The 15,262-nt window shown below is 37.9% G+C and overlaps 1 protein-coding gene across 6 annotated transcripts in view; it reads right to left on the bottom strand.

Annotated features, from left to right (window-relative positions):
• Positions 1-7,291: 7,291 nt before the first annotated feature.
• Positions 7,292-15,262, bottom strand: part of ETV1 (ETS variant transcription factor 1) — a 69,376-nt gene continuing 61,405 nt past the window's right edge. For all 6 annotated transcript variants that reach the window (XM_080581480.1, XM_080581481.1, XM_080581477.1 and 3 more), the window contains 2 exons: positions 12,626-12,727; positions 7,292-10,107 (listed from right to left, as the gene is read on the bottom strand). In XM_080581480.1, coding sequence (XP_080437606.1) covers positions 9,886-10,107; positions 12,626-12,727 — 324 coding nt within the window. In that variant the 3' untranslated portion in view covers positions 7,292-9,885. The remainder of the gene's footprint in view (positions 10,108-12,625; positions 12,728-15,262) is intronic.

Consider the following 15,262-nt stretch of genomic DNA (forward strand, 5'->3'; position numbering starts at 1 on the left):
TAAATAAAATAAAGAATGCTATCCCGTACCCATAAAAAAAAAAAAAAAAGACACCACTGGACTGGATGACTGGACCGGCTTGCTTTTCTTGGTATGTATAAACCCCTCTAGATCCCTTTTTTCTGCAATACTATTGCTGTTTATGTACCGATTCCCATATTCGGTTTTATCATAGCAATAAAGAGATGAGGGTTTTAACATGCTGAATATTTACTTTAATGTATCTGGCCAAACATTCCACATAGGTTTATTCTTATTAGCAAATTTGAGACCATTTCATACAAATTCTTGCTGGTTTGAGTTACATATGTCTCCACATAGAATGAGATCCTGGATATACAGTACAGCAGAAGCTGTGCTCATCTGATGCCCCAGAATTAAAGATCTCTGAACAAGACATTTTGAGCTGAATTTTACTTCTCATTAGTTACAATTTACACCTTGCAATTGCCAATTTGCAGCAATACTGAGAACTTTAATCTACTTTTCTTATGCTTAATGCTCTCAGGAGTCTTACTTTGCCCTTCTCTACAGGATACAGACATATACAACACAATGTTCTTTTAGTGTATGGAACTGCTGTCTTTCAGGGCTTGCACGAGAATTCAGCTCACACTTGCTATGACATTTTGGACTGATACCATTCTGGGACAATGAGTCAGCAGGTCACACTTCTATAGCTAGATACACATATATACATCTTCAGAAATACAGACTTCCCATTAGAGTTTATGCACAAGGTCATCCCTGAGCAACACTTAAATCAGCCAAATAAACCTGCCTCTTGTCTTCCAAAAATATTACTAACTGAAGACACTACGCACAGTATATCCAGAGCTTTTTCTTCTGGGTCTCTTGCTGTCTGTATTTGTCATAATCATCCCATCAAAATCCAAACCATTTTGCCATAAGAAATCTGTGTATGGATCCGCACCTGCTTTCAAAGAGTCAGATGCACTGGTCTGTTGATACAATTGATATAAATGCATGAAGTCACCTAAGGTTTTAAGCAAGAGTCCAAGTCTGATGAAATTAGGATATGTACTGCTTAATGTTATCTGTTGAGGATGGAACTTAAAGCATTATGGAATATGTTATTGATAAAGTTAGAGGTAATATGAGAAGAGAAAGACATTCATTAGTGTTTTCTTCTCTCCTTATTTTGGGGGAGGAGGGAGGTTATAATTTCTGAGTCCTGCTTCAATTCTATATGTTACTAAACAGCCTTAGCTCGCTCTATGCAAAAACGCCATGCAGAGAGAAAACATCATGGTGAAATGTTAGGTGTTAAGTAGCAAGAATACAAAATGAACCTATTACTCACCAATTAGTCTTTTTTTTTTTTCCCTTGTGTTTTTTTTTTTTTTGAAAGACACAAAGTTCCCAGTCAAATACAAAAGTGGCAATGTTTCTCTTCTTCCTTTAAAAATAACCCTGATCCCAATATCAGCAGCTTAGTAATCATGTGCAAGTTGACAATAGCCTTTTGTAAAGGAGATGTTTGCTAGACAAGGAAAACAAATCCTAGAGACAAGGTTCAGATTTACAGATTTTGTGTTGAAACACACAAACTACTTCATCCAGTTTTGTTATATACTCTTTTTAGTAAAATCACAGGAACCCCGCAAAAAAAATGCAGGATACAGGGCACCGTCTTGAACCAACTGAAGTTTGTGCTTCTGTTTCAAATAGTACTCACTCATACCAAGTCCTCTTCTGTAGCCAAAGGTCCATCTGTCCTGGGATGGACACCATCAGTGTTTAGAAAGACATTATGAGAACAGGGTGACTCAAGCAGATCCTCTGAGGGGCTGACAGGCTCTGTGTTAGGGACTCCTTGATTTGGAAAGTTGAACTTACCATTGTAACCAAGAATCACTGTTGGCCATTTCTTCCATGATTATTTCTAAACAATTATTCTTAACTCATTTAGGTTTTGTGCCACCCCAAATAGCTTATGTCAATAAATTTCACAAATTAGTAGTTGTGCCATGTGATAAAGTACCTCCTTTATTTTCTTTCAGTGCCTGAACTGCATTTTTCTTTCTATTGCCCCCCAGTAAATTCTTGTTATGAGACTTGGTATATTATGATTCCCTGTTTCTCTCCAAACATTTCATAATGCTGTAGACCTTGATTTTCATCCCTTCTCAACTATCTGTCCCGAGGCAAATCGTTTTATGTTTCTGCAAATTCACAAACCATTTGCAAGTCTTACTCAATCTTGTGAAGTCTCTCAGTATCTTTCTAGCTCTCCCATGAGGTGAGATGTCATGATCAGAGCTGTAGAAGTGGCCAGACGGACAAGAGAAGTGACATATGGAACTGCTTTCCTGGCATTTAGATGGCATAAAGAAGTTAATAAGCCAAGTTTAGCCTTTGGAATAGGTTTTTACCACAGCCATGCTGTGTCACTTACCAGTCAATAAAGATTATATAAACTACTCAGTTTAATGGATTGCATAGTTCCAGGAACTGACCTTTCCTTTTGGGGTCTTGTTTCTTCAGTCACTAAGGATAGATTCACAAAGAAACTTTAGGTACTGTGAAGCATTAAAGCATCTATCAGATAGTATGTTACTGAGTAGAATATTCCTCTCTATATTAGGAAGAATAAAACAACAAAACTCAAATTCATAAAGCTTGAATCTTGAGGGGGTACATGGAAGCACTGCATAAAACTAAGAGCCCTATTCTAAGAGTAGACATCTATTCTGGGCTCCATGGACTGCCTTAACTCCTACAAGCAACCTCCTGCAGGCCATGCTGAAACTCTTTCTTTAAATTCATAGTATAAAGGTTCTTCTTCACTTTATTTCTCTGTAGATGTAGACCTAGGTTTTCACTCATTTTGTGTCTTTCTCCCACATTTCATTCTCAGAGGAAGCAGAGAAGCCCTGGGTCAGTTGACCAGCATTTGAAAGAGTTTTTGGAGGCCTTTAGATAACCTAATAACTTATGTCTAGGCTCCCAGAGCCTTATAATATGGAGCAGAGCAGTGGCAGAAATTCCTTTGACAGTCTAACCTTTGTGGGCACATCTGCAATGTACCTGAAATTTGCTAGTCCAGAGAATGGCTGTAAACTTAGTGCGCTCGAGATATCTGCATGTCCACATAGTCTTTAAAAACAGCTGGGAAAGCACTCTGACCCTACAGAAACCTGCTACCTTTGCAGAGACCAATGCTAAGCCACCTATAGCAGAGATACCTGGCACATGCAGTCTGCCAGCATTGGACACAAAATGTCACTGTAAGAGTTAAAGAGATGCATAGAGCTCTACCGCAGAGAGCTTTGTACCAATAAATAAATAAATAAATAAATAAAAATTGTGTTGTCTACACCAGGAGAATTAAGAACACATTTTTTTTCACTTAATCTTTTTTTTTTTTTATTGGTCTTAAGCTATTCCCCGGCTTTTATTCATTTGCATATCTTTCTCAATAATGTAACAAGTGAAAGTGTCCTATGTAGATACCACACCTAAACAGGCATACACATTACTAATAACAAGTATTGGATTCTGTTAGGATAAAGCTACTTAGCTGACTTCAAGGAAACCAAAATGATTTACACCAGCCTACAATCTGACTCACTATCTTTTTTTTTCTTTTTTTTTTAAATATATATATATATATAGTAGGACAATAAAGTCACTGCGTTTATAGCCCAGAACACTCTCTGCATATGCCAATATCTTGTTTGCTTTTTTAACAGCTGCCAAACACTGTGCAGATGGTTTTACTAAATTATCAGCAATCACTCCAAAGGCAGTGCTGATATTCCTGTCCTTGGGGCTGAACAACACACCCCTGGTGCAGCTCTGTTGGTGCAGCACATTTGGCCCACTGACCACAAAGTGTACTGCCTCCAATTACCTCCTCTCTTCCTCTTATCTCAGTTTACTGACTCTGTACTTATCATGGTCCCTTACTTCCTTATCTAAAACTCTGCAATCATCTTCCAGGTCCCCTAATGTAGCTCATGATTTGACTCCTGTTGTTCTCATCTAATATTATTGTCCCTTTCTGCATTTTACTTTCTCTCTTCCTTTTCCTGAAGCACTCCCACAAGCACTGGGGTCTTAAAAGTCATTACTGTTCACAGAGTTTATTAGTTTCCATCATTTCTTATGATTCTCCTGCAGCATGTCTTTCAAGTAATTATCTCTGTGATTTACTATATTGGTCATACAGCCTCCTCCTTCCTGTACTAATCAGTTCTGGATTAGCTACTTGGTAGGGCTGGATTGTCACCAACAGGCTTTTACCCATTTCTGTGCCTCACCCACTGGGATCATGCTTCCTCTGGCCTTCTACACGGACACAGACCTCACCAGGCCTCCCAGGGCACATTCACCAGCAGCCTTAACTGCATATTTGAGCAGAGCTCTAGCTCTGAGGAGCTGGTGCCTCTGCAAAACCACCTCCTTCTGCTGCTGTTTGGGCTGTGTAGCCATATGCCACTTCCCGGGCAAAACTGACTGAAAGCCACTGTAGAGAGAGCCCTTTGTGGTACATCTGAAACACTCAACTCTCTGTACCTGAGCTTCTATAAAGTGTTCCTGTTCTAATGAGTGCAGTGTTAGCTAAAATATTGGGGGTGAGTGAAGAATTGGTTTATAATATCTTCAGATGGATCAGCTGCATCCTACCGTGGAGGGGAGGGAAAAAAACAAACAACAACAACAACAACAACAACAAAAAAACAGTGAGATCATGCCTACTCATTGTTTTCTGGGGCTCTTGAAGAAAATGAACTGGCATAGCCTGCAGTGCAGATCACATAGCAAACATGCTATTTTGGACCGTAACCATTTACCTGGTTATTTGGAGTATGGAAAGAGGCACAGAAAGGCATTTCTTCTGCAACAAAACAAACCCAGGCTACTAGCAAACTAGTAAAAATAAAAAGAATACGAATATCAATGGCTGTAATAATTTCCCTGCTGTGGAAAAAGCATGGACATGGGCAGAAATGCCCAGACAACTTTGCAAAATCAAAGACAGAATTATGGATCACCAAATCCAAACACCTGACTGTGACCCTGTCTCAGGGGTACCTTCCTGTAATGTTTAATAACATTAGGATGCTCAATTCAAAACAAAACAAAACAAAACAAAACAAAACAAAAAACAACTTCAGAGTAGGCTGTGTATTGCTGAGGTCAATCCAATGACTTCAGTATCCTTCAGTAAGGACAACACAGCAGCAGTATTAAAGATGTCATACATTTCTAGGATAAATAATGCTGTAGTCTTGGAGAACATCATGTTTATCTACCCCTTCTTTTGGTGATTTTTGGTGTGTCATTTTCACACACAAAAATAGTTCTTTGGGAAAATGTCAATGAGATTCTTCATAGGAATTTTCAGACTCTTATATAACAAGATGGCAGAAATATTTCCTTCCCACAGAAATTAAATTGGTATTCAAGGAGAATCAAATATTTCAACCTCCTGAAGCAAGAGATAAAGTTAACTTTATCTACCTACACAGTCATGAAAGCTGTGTGGTAAGCTACAGCCCTTTGCAGATGTACTTATGATTCTTAGGGATCTAACAGATATCCTCCGGGTAATCTTGTAGTTTTAAAATGCTCCTGCCCCTACCTAGCTTTCCATCCCTCCCCCTCTGCCACAAATTACCACTCCTGTAGCAGAAGCAACAGAAGATGATGCACTGAAGTTCTTTCTCCATAAGAGAACAAGGAGAGGAGGGTGCATTTATGTATCACAGATGCTCCAGTTCTCACCCTGGTACCTTAGTAAAATGAATACAGGGGACTCTGAGGTACTGGCACCTGCTCATAGCTGCTACTCCCTTTTCGAGCAGAGAAGCCTCTGGTAAATAAATAAATAGATTGGAGTGATGATTCTTAGAGTGTAGGATACCACATTAATTAAGACTCCCAAAACATCTTTGAAGGAGATTATTTGGAGAAGTCCTTGGTGCTATTAATGTGAGCACTGAATAGGGTTGTTCATGATTGCTATTACCTGTAATACATAAATTGAAGCTAATGCGCTCCAGAGAAGAAAGTATAGCCATTAACGATTCTGAGATTTCATCATACCTTTTGCACACATTGATCTATTTCCTGCTATTAAAAAGAAAATAAACAAAACAAAACAAAAGGCAAAAATATTTACTAGATATTATCCTGTGATGTTGGACTTGCAGTTCAAACCAGTCAGATGTCAAGGGGCAATAAATCTCTAAGAATTAACCCCTGGGAATGGTCCTAGGTATCTGGGAATCCCAAAGAAGAAAAGATCCTAAGCAAAGGGCTTTTCACAGAGAACATTGGAGAAAATGTTCCTATACCCCAATTTGTCCTCACTAGCACAACAGCTAACTGTGAAGTAAAGCAGACAGATTTGGTCTGAAAAGTGTATGAACTTCATGCTTTTAGAAAATATAATGTTAACATTTGCACTGTAGTTGATGTACAGCAAAGTTACACTGGTGACCTTGGAGAGTAAAGGCTTATGGAAAGCCATATTCCTAAACCAAAATTTGTGCATTGCCATACCTAAAACTGTAATCTTAACTCTCTTAAATGGATTGAAGTTTCTCTGCCAAGTCCTTATCTATTTGTACTTCTTCAGTTTCTGGTGCAACTGAACTGTCACAGTGGAGAAAAAAATTTCCAAGCACTTCAGCCATCCCTCCGCGCATGGGTCTTGCAGTGATGCCTCCTAGATGTGCTTCACAGTAGCACTACTTCATGCTGCTCACAACTATGGGCAGTAAATGCACACAAGCAAGCATGCACAATCTAACTCCAGAACAGTTGCTCCTAAAAGAGATGTGAAGCCTGTCTTTCTTCCTTCTGCAGGTACAGCTTGAAAACAAACAAACAAAAAAAAACAACCAACCAAAAGCACCCCTCCCCTTAACCCCAAACACACACAATCAAATTCAGTAGGGCATTAAAATGCTCTGTGAAAATGTGTATGTGTTTCTAGTTGGAATCAATCCTTCTCTAAATTTACATAGTCCACCCTCCTCCCTTTTGTTAGTCAAATACAATGCTTTGACAACCTAAATACCAGCTATAACATATAGCTATAATATACCTACTAGTGAATTGTATGTACTCATCACCTTTCTCTCTTCTTTTTTTTTTTTTTTGGGGGGGGGGTGAGGGGTGAGGGCTTACATTTTGTGGGATGCTTTTCTAGGCACTTTTCTAGGAACAGACAATTGTCATCTCTTCTTCCAAAAGAAGAACCTTACTTCAATGGCCAATCCAGTCTAAATGGTTAGGAATCCAATACACAACAATCTTGCAGAAATCAGCTGCCAGATTTATTATTCTACCTGAAAACCCCAAACAAACAAACAAACAAACAAAAAAACCCCAACCAAACAAACAAAAAAAAAAGTGGAATAAAAACAGATTTTAAATAAACCTCTTAGGTACATTTTAAAAAGGGTTAATCAGTTCAGTGAAAGACTTTTATATCTTCTGCTGAGAGATCATGGTAATGTTGGTCTGATTGCTTGTTTTGTTCAGTGAGTCACTACCGTATACAGATATATATATATATATATTTCTTCTTAAATATTACACATTTGATGCATTTTTTTTCCTTTTTTTTTTTTCTTTTTCCTTTTTTTGTCCAACCCCTTTCCCATACCCACATCCTGCCACAGGCAGGAGGCGCTCAATGATGACATTAAAAAATAAAAATCAATCCAAGGACTTTTCATCAAAGCATGTTTCATTTGAACCTTATTTCAATGGAAACTACGTTGGTTGTTGTTGTTTTAAACAATCTTATTTAACCTTTTCCCTTTCCTTCTTGGTAATTATGCAGTTTGAGACTTGTGATTCTGGGTTGATCACTGCAAATTTAAGTGCCATTGAGACTTACAGAGGACAGAATTAGGTGACATATTAAGGCATACACACACTCCCATAAAATATGTTGTCTTATGTATCTGAGTAAATTAAATACCTGCCCAAATGTTTTTTATGCACCCGTGGTTTCTAGTGATCACTACTTCTGTACTTTTGATTAATTGCATGTTAAAATATTCATAGCTTAACTCATGTCTTAATTGACACAGGATGGAAAATTAACCCACCACCTAGGATTGTCTTTGAAATCCATCCATTGTGATGAAAATTATTCTTGTTTTATGGTTATGCATTCATTTTCCTCCCACTTCTCATGAATATAGGAAAATGAGGCAATCCATATAACACTTATTTAAATTTCACTGGGCAAAGAAAGAAAGAAATCCACATCTTACCCTCTCTAACTCCCTTCAGACTAGTAAATATTATATTTCAGAAAAGGTGCTCGTACATATTTAAAACTTTTGCTTTTTTGCTTTCTTTTTTTTCATTTTACATACAGAATATTGCGTGTGGCTTGTATTCAGATTACCCCTCTCAAAAAAAAAAAAAACAATGGGGGAAAAAAAAGAACTCAAAATTTAAATTGTCTTCCGAGCATATCAGATCACATTTACATTTAGTGCCCAAAACAAGTTGATTGGTAACATCAGTGCCAGCACTACAACGTCATACAGCGACTTCATGGTATTCTTTGACAGTTCGTCTAAGTCTCTTTTCCACCAAAAATTACAAAAGGCTCTGCAGAGCTTTCCTCAGCAAGCTGAAGCTTACTAGTCATTTGTGGATGCGCATAAAAGCTGCTTATAGCACAGCTATGGCGTAAGCTATTTTCTAAGCAATAAATGGTTCAAGTCATCTATTTTGTCCTGAAATGCTACCTGTAGTTACAGCATTGCTTATAAATGGTCATAGTAAATTCAGCATCAAAGAGAATATTACAGAAAAAGACAGCAGCAGAAGCATTAGCATTATCTAGTATTTATATATGTTATCAACATAACACAGCAGTAAAAGGTTTAAATGCATATTAATGGGTACCGTGTCTAAAAATTACTAAAGTACCTATTTAGTGTATTGGATATTTTTCTCAAGGAGTGCTTGCTGTGTCTAAACAGCATAATTAGATATGTGACTTAGTACAGTTAATTCCTATTGATTAAATAACTTATTTATGTACCAAAGGAAATGGAAGGATACAAAATGTTTTCTCCCTCCTGATCATGATCCTGTATTTAATGCTGACATGATCATCAGAAAGCCTACCACATGTAATTACTACCCTCAAATGGATCTTGAAAGGTCTAAACCATAGCATGGGCCATATATGAATAGCAATGTGGCACCAGTTACAGCATGCAGCTTGTGGTCTGCAGTCACGGATTTTGCTGTTTGGTCACTGTTCTTATGGCCAATCTGCCATTAAATGGGATTTTTTGAAGCCCTACCAAAAAAAAAAAAAAAGCAAAACTCTGACGATACTTGTTTTTAGAGGCAAGGTGCAAGGTCCGCCACTTCAAGCTTCTAAATTAAATGCTGTGGTATATGCTTTGCTTCTCTTTCATAACTGTAGAAAGACAATTAAGAATGGCAAGAAACAAATGCCCGAGGCATGCTGTGCTGATATCATCAGCAAGTGGTTATTTTGCACAATGAGAATTAACTGTACTACGGTTACCCAGAGAAAATGTACAATATCTTATGCTGATATGAAACAAAACAGACATGATATAGCTTTTTTTGTACTTAAAACCTGTATGTTCCCTTCCCAAACTTAAGTAAAAAGCAAACCCACCCTTTTCCTCCTGTTACACAGAATAACGTTTAGGTTCCAACCCTCCCCTTTCAAATAAAGTGCGCTGTCCATGGCAGACCATAGGAGTAATGCAACAGGAAAAGCCCCTTTTAGTGTACTATTTAAAAAACAAACTGAAGTCGTTTCAGCTTTCCTCTGGGTCTTGTGAAAGAGGAGAAGCCTAAAGGAGGGGGAAAATATCCCCTTCACTGTCACTGTTGTTAATAGACGTAGCCTTCATTATAGGGGTGGGTGTTGCAGCAGCCACCGTCCTGCATGTAGACCATGCTCTCATCAAAGTGGGACAGAGGCACAGTGTCCTCCTCATTGATGTGGCGCTCCATGTCAGTCTTCAGTAAGGGGCGCTGGTTGTCTGGAAAGGCCATGGAGAAAAGCGCTTCAGGGTCGCAAACGAACTTGTAGACGTATCTTTCTCCAGCAACCTTAGGATAACAGAAGTAAGAAAAAAAGTGCAGTGTAAGGCTTTGTGGTTTTGCAACTCCAAGTTCAACAGACTTCTTGAAGAATGCACCTTTTTACTTAATAATGACACAGAAGAATGGATAAGGCAATGATCTAGCAAAACCAGGGATCTGCAGAAGCAGTCTGTGCAGATCTGTCTTGATTTTGAGACACATGATATCCTGTTGGAAGATGAACTAGCTCTTCTACTTTCAAATTTCGTTTGCGGTTGTTTCCTATACTTAACCACAAATGGAACTGTTCATATTGGAAAATGTAAACAAATTGTCACTACAGTGGCAAAATAAAATGATTAAGTCCAACACAGTGTGTGAAGTGGAAAAAAGAATCACATTGCAAGATAGAGATCTGAATTTCACTTTACATAAATTGATTCATACTTAAGTATAAAAGCACTTAGTTATAGTGCATGCTGATTGTGCAGGGACAGCGTAAGCAAATACGTAGGCTAATATGTACTTAGCAATTGCTCATGCAAAGCCTGGGACGTTTGGATTTGCTTATGGAGGGGCAATTTGTCCAACAATCCTAAAGTTTTCCTTTATTCAGAAATACCATTAAATGGATGTGCTTCATCTAAAAACAAAACAAAATGCTGGTCAGTCATGTCTTCTCAATCACCCTAAAGAATTATGGCAAAGAAACGTTGCATGCTCATCATTTATTAAAATTATTTGAAAATAAAGATCATACTGTCTAATTCCTGCAACTAGAGCTAGTATGGGATTGAAAGCGAATGAAGGTGGCAAAAGTGCTGCAAACTTAACCCTGTTCTTAAAGATGTAAGATAGTCTGAAGCACCTCCTTAAAGTTTCAGCTTACCTATTTACAAATAATGTTATGTCTTGGTAGGGGCTATATTTGTAGTCGATTTTCTTTTCATCAAATTAATGTCAGCATGTTTGACAGACTGAAGTCTGCATTTGGAAGTTGGACATTTGCATAGCTTATTACCATTGCTTAACTTAACTTAAAAGGGGAAAATTGTGCATACAATTTTTTAAGTAAAGAAGCCTACTTCAAATCTATAATCTCCATTAGTTTTTTAGTATATAGTAAGTGGTCAGCTAGGATGATCCCAGCAAAAAATTCAAACATTGCTCTGCCAGAAAAACAAACATTCAAATTAGCTTTTAAAATGTGTGTTAAACACACTCATGTAGATTAAAAAAAAAAAAAAAAAACAACAAAAAAAAACAGTAGCAAAGAGTTAGCAAGCTAGCTGTCAGAAGAACTTTCCATATTAAATGCATATGTACATATTATATTCCTGTTCCCATCTATTCAACTTGTTTCCCTCTGTTTGCCACTTACTCTTGCCTCTGTGCTGCCTTTGAACTGTGGCCATGCAAGTGCCCACAGAGCCGAGCTATAACCTGTAGCAAGGCATGCCTCTGGCTGCAGCACTGCCGAGCAAAACCAAGCATTTCTGCTTCTCCCCGACTGTACCTTTTTTCCTGTCCACTTTACAAAGACTAAATGCAGAGGTAAGTGATACACAGAAGGGGATAAGGCACTGTGTACCATAAGCCAGTACTAGCCCAGGCTGACCAAGCTGACACCCGGAGAGTGAAACAGGCAAGCACTACAATGACCCCAGAGTCACAGCTACAGAATCTGGAGCAGGCAACTCCAAACCCAGACTTCACAAACCCTACTGGAAAAGTTACCCAACAACTTGAGCAGAGGGCATTGTTTTCATTCATGGAATTGGGAAATAGCAGGTTTAAACATGTTAGTCAACACAGACAACAATACTAACGTGCAAAGCTATGGAACAAGTTATATAATACAAGGCATTTCTTATGATCTTTGATCATATCTACAAATTTCGTTGATGCAGAAGGTTTCTGCCAGTGACTTCTCAGTCAATCTACATAGCACTACATAGCAAGATTTAAAAACATACATGTAAACAGCAAGCCACAGGAAAAAAAGAGGTTGAATACAGTCAGCAAGACCAGACTGATATACATAAATTATTGTTAAATATTTCCCATAATTCAGCTTTTTATAAAATATTAAATTCCACTTAAAAAAGGTATTATTACAACATAATCGGTAAAATATTAAAGTATTTGGTATTTTAATAGGTATCATTTTTCTCTCTTATCTTGCAGTTACCAAAGTAGCCAAGCACTGGGCAGCTAATTCAGATCTGCAAAATATTATTCATATTGTATGCTGCTGTTTGCCTTTCCCAGGTGCCAGGAAGCTCTTTTGGATATTTTTGAATGTTACCTCTTTTCCTGTAATCATGATGTGCATTGTGTGAATTGAAACCACAGACATTTTTTACATAGAAAAAAAAAACTTGATGCATATACTTGACCTGGTAGGTGAAAAATTGAGCTTATTGTTTGTCTAAATAGATGAAAAACCTATCTAAGCAATGCAGTTACAAGTACTCTTTGTAAACTGACTTACAGATTAACATGCAACATTCCAGTGAAATTTAATACAGAATTAGCTGCTCACCTTTTGCATGATTCCTTTTTCATAATAATAGCGAAGTGATCGGCTAAGTTTATCATAGTTCATAGCTGGCCTATTTTTCTGAATCCCCCAGCGACGTGCCACCTGCCACATAAATGGATTAGCATTGATTTGTTAAATGCATTTAACAAGCAGATCTTATCATCAGATATTTTATTTGGGGATGGAGCAGGGGAACCCTGCAGGTAGAATGCATATATAAAAGAGAAAATGTTGCCATGACCTGAATTTCCCATGTACTAACATGATTCTTAATTGGACTCACCACTCATCCATTAAACTTGAAATAGACTTACTCATTTGCAAATGTGACAGTTTTTTTTTGTTGTTTGTTTTGTTTTGTTTTGTTGGGGGGGGGGGGAGGGTTGTTTTGCCTTTTTAAAGAAAGCCATGAAAAACTCAAGTCATAAAGAGATTATAGACAAATAATATTTATCAAGCTTTATCAGAAAACTTTAAAAAAGGATGAAAACTTCTCTTAGTTTGAAAATATGGATAATTGTTCTTGAGTTTTCCTTCCTGTCTTAACACTACCAAATTCTATTAAACACACATACATACAGGCTTAGTTCATGAACTAATACAGACCATAACTTGGAATGATGGCAATGCTGAGATCGTTACGAGATAGCAGTCAAAACTGAGTCCTAAATACAATTTCAGCAAAGAAAATAAATTATCAGAAGAGGAAGGCTAATCACTTGGAGGAACTATATGGCAGTATGAAGAACAGGATAGAAACTGCATGATTGCAGTTGTATTTCTCTTTAAAAAGTAATATTAAAAAGGAAGCCACAATTAACTTGTGAAGCCATTTCAGAGAACAATATGCCTTCTGCTTGTATGATTTCTACTTGCCTCTATGCTTCCTGTTTTATTGTCAAAGGTAGTTCTGGAGAAAGAGAGTTTTTGTTTAAAGAGCTTAACTGCTTATTCCCCACCCAAAATTACAATCGGCTGTTTGTGACATTTCATTTACTGGCTGTACAAATGACTATCATGTCACTGGAGGGAAAAAAAAAAAAATTATGATGAAAAATAAGAGTTGATGAACTCTTTAGAGCACATTTTATAAAACTGTTTGTGAGGTGCATATGCATACAGCTCTGGGAAAAGGAGAGAGAAGCCAAGCAGCTTCTCAGCAGACAGCTCTACAAAACTTTCCCACAGGTGTCTGGAGTCATTTGATGCAAACCATAGATGACATGCAGCACTGAGAATTGAAGGGGACTAAATAGCAACAGCAAAAGCCATGACTTTGATCTCCATCTGGACAATAATTTTTAAAATTTCTTTTTATATAATTATTTCCTTTCAATGGTGCAGCTTTTCAGGCTTATGTAAATTATCATGGCTCTGCTAACTTTAGCTATGTTATAGCTGTATCAAAACATACCTCCAAATCATGTCAATTTATTCCAGCTGTGGATTTGGCTTAGATATGTAACCTTGATTCGCCTATTCATCTTTGCAACACATGCCTACATCTCTCTTTCTTCACTCCTGCCAAGTTTTTTTCCTGCATTAAACAAAGTCCTAAAAATCACTACTGTATCAGGTTTGCATAATAAATAAGTACACAGCAAAGTTTTCTATAACAAAATAATCATTGAGGATATGCTATATTGTGTGGTATCTTGACATAAATGAATAGGCAAGCAAGTCCAGAATTAGTCTTGGTAAGAAAGTCTTCTTGTCCTTCAACTACAACATATATCAGATCTTGCTCTGGGGAAGAGATTCAGGGTTCAAGGCTTCCGCGCCACTTTTCTGTTGAAGGTTACTGTGCCGGTGATAAGGCAATGGAAATGGACCTATGCCAATTCTTAACCTCCACAGTTCACAGTCACCTGCTTTCTGAATGAGCTGTGGTGCCTGAGAAGCTGTTACATACTTGTTTCTGTTAACAGCCTTCCTACCGGGACATAAACCTCCAGAAAGGGATGGGATAGAAAGATCATGCCACTAACATCCTCACTTACACAGCTGAACCAACAAGCTCTTTGACTTGCCTTCGATTTACACTTGGCAACCAACAGAAGTGTGCAACTTCCCACAGGCTATTCTTATTCTAATCGACAGCTTTTGTCAGATCCATGACATTCACATGAAAACAACTTAGCCTTCTTTGCATTCACAGAGAGCACAGAGGAGCAAGTTTCAAGTTATCTGCCTCCTCCAGATCTTAGATGCAGCGCTGCTCAAAACCACAAAGCAACTGCTGTGCAGTCAGACAAGCAGATGATCTGGCTAACTTAAACGTGAGTATCTAATTCTTCAAGGACTTATGCAATGTGTAACTCTTAGGGCTTTATTTTGTTATTTTCCTTTCCTTACCTAATAAAATCTATAAAGTTTTTGCAACATATGCTGGGAACCATTGTTCAATAAATCTCTTTGATCTTGAAAAATGTTGGACATACCTTAAAGACAGGACAAAACTTAGAAGTCAAAAAAATGCCAAGATTGGCCAGGGGAAAGAATCAGATGTTCTGTGATCAAATCCTCAGATGCACAATGCCAGGATCTGCCACGGTGACTACTAGCATGGGGGATGTTCGGACAGAGCAGAGCCGGCTCATGGGTCCCTGCAGCAGCCTGTCCCTCAGCCAGACCATG

This window comes from Anser brachyrhynchus, assembly GCF_964034855.1.
Source record: "Anser brachyrhynchus genome assembly, chromosome: 2".
Taxonomy (NCBI): domain Eukaryota; kingdom Metazoa; phylum Chordata; class Aves; order Anseriformes; family Anatidae; genus Anser; species Anser brachyrhynchus.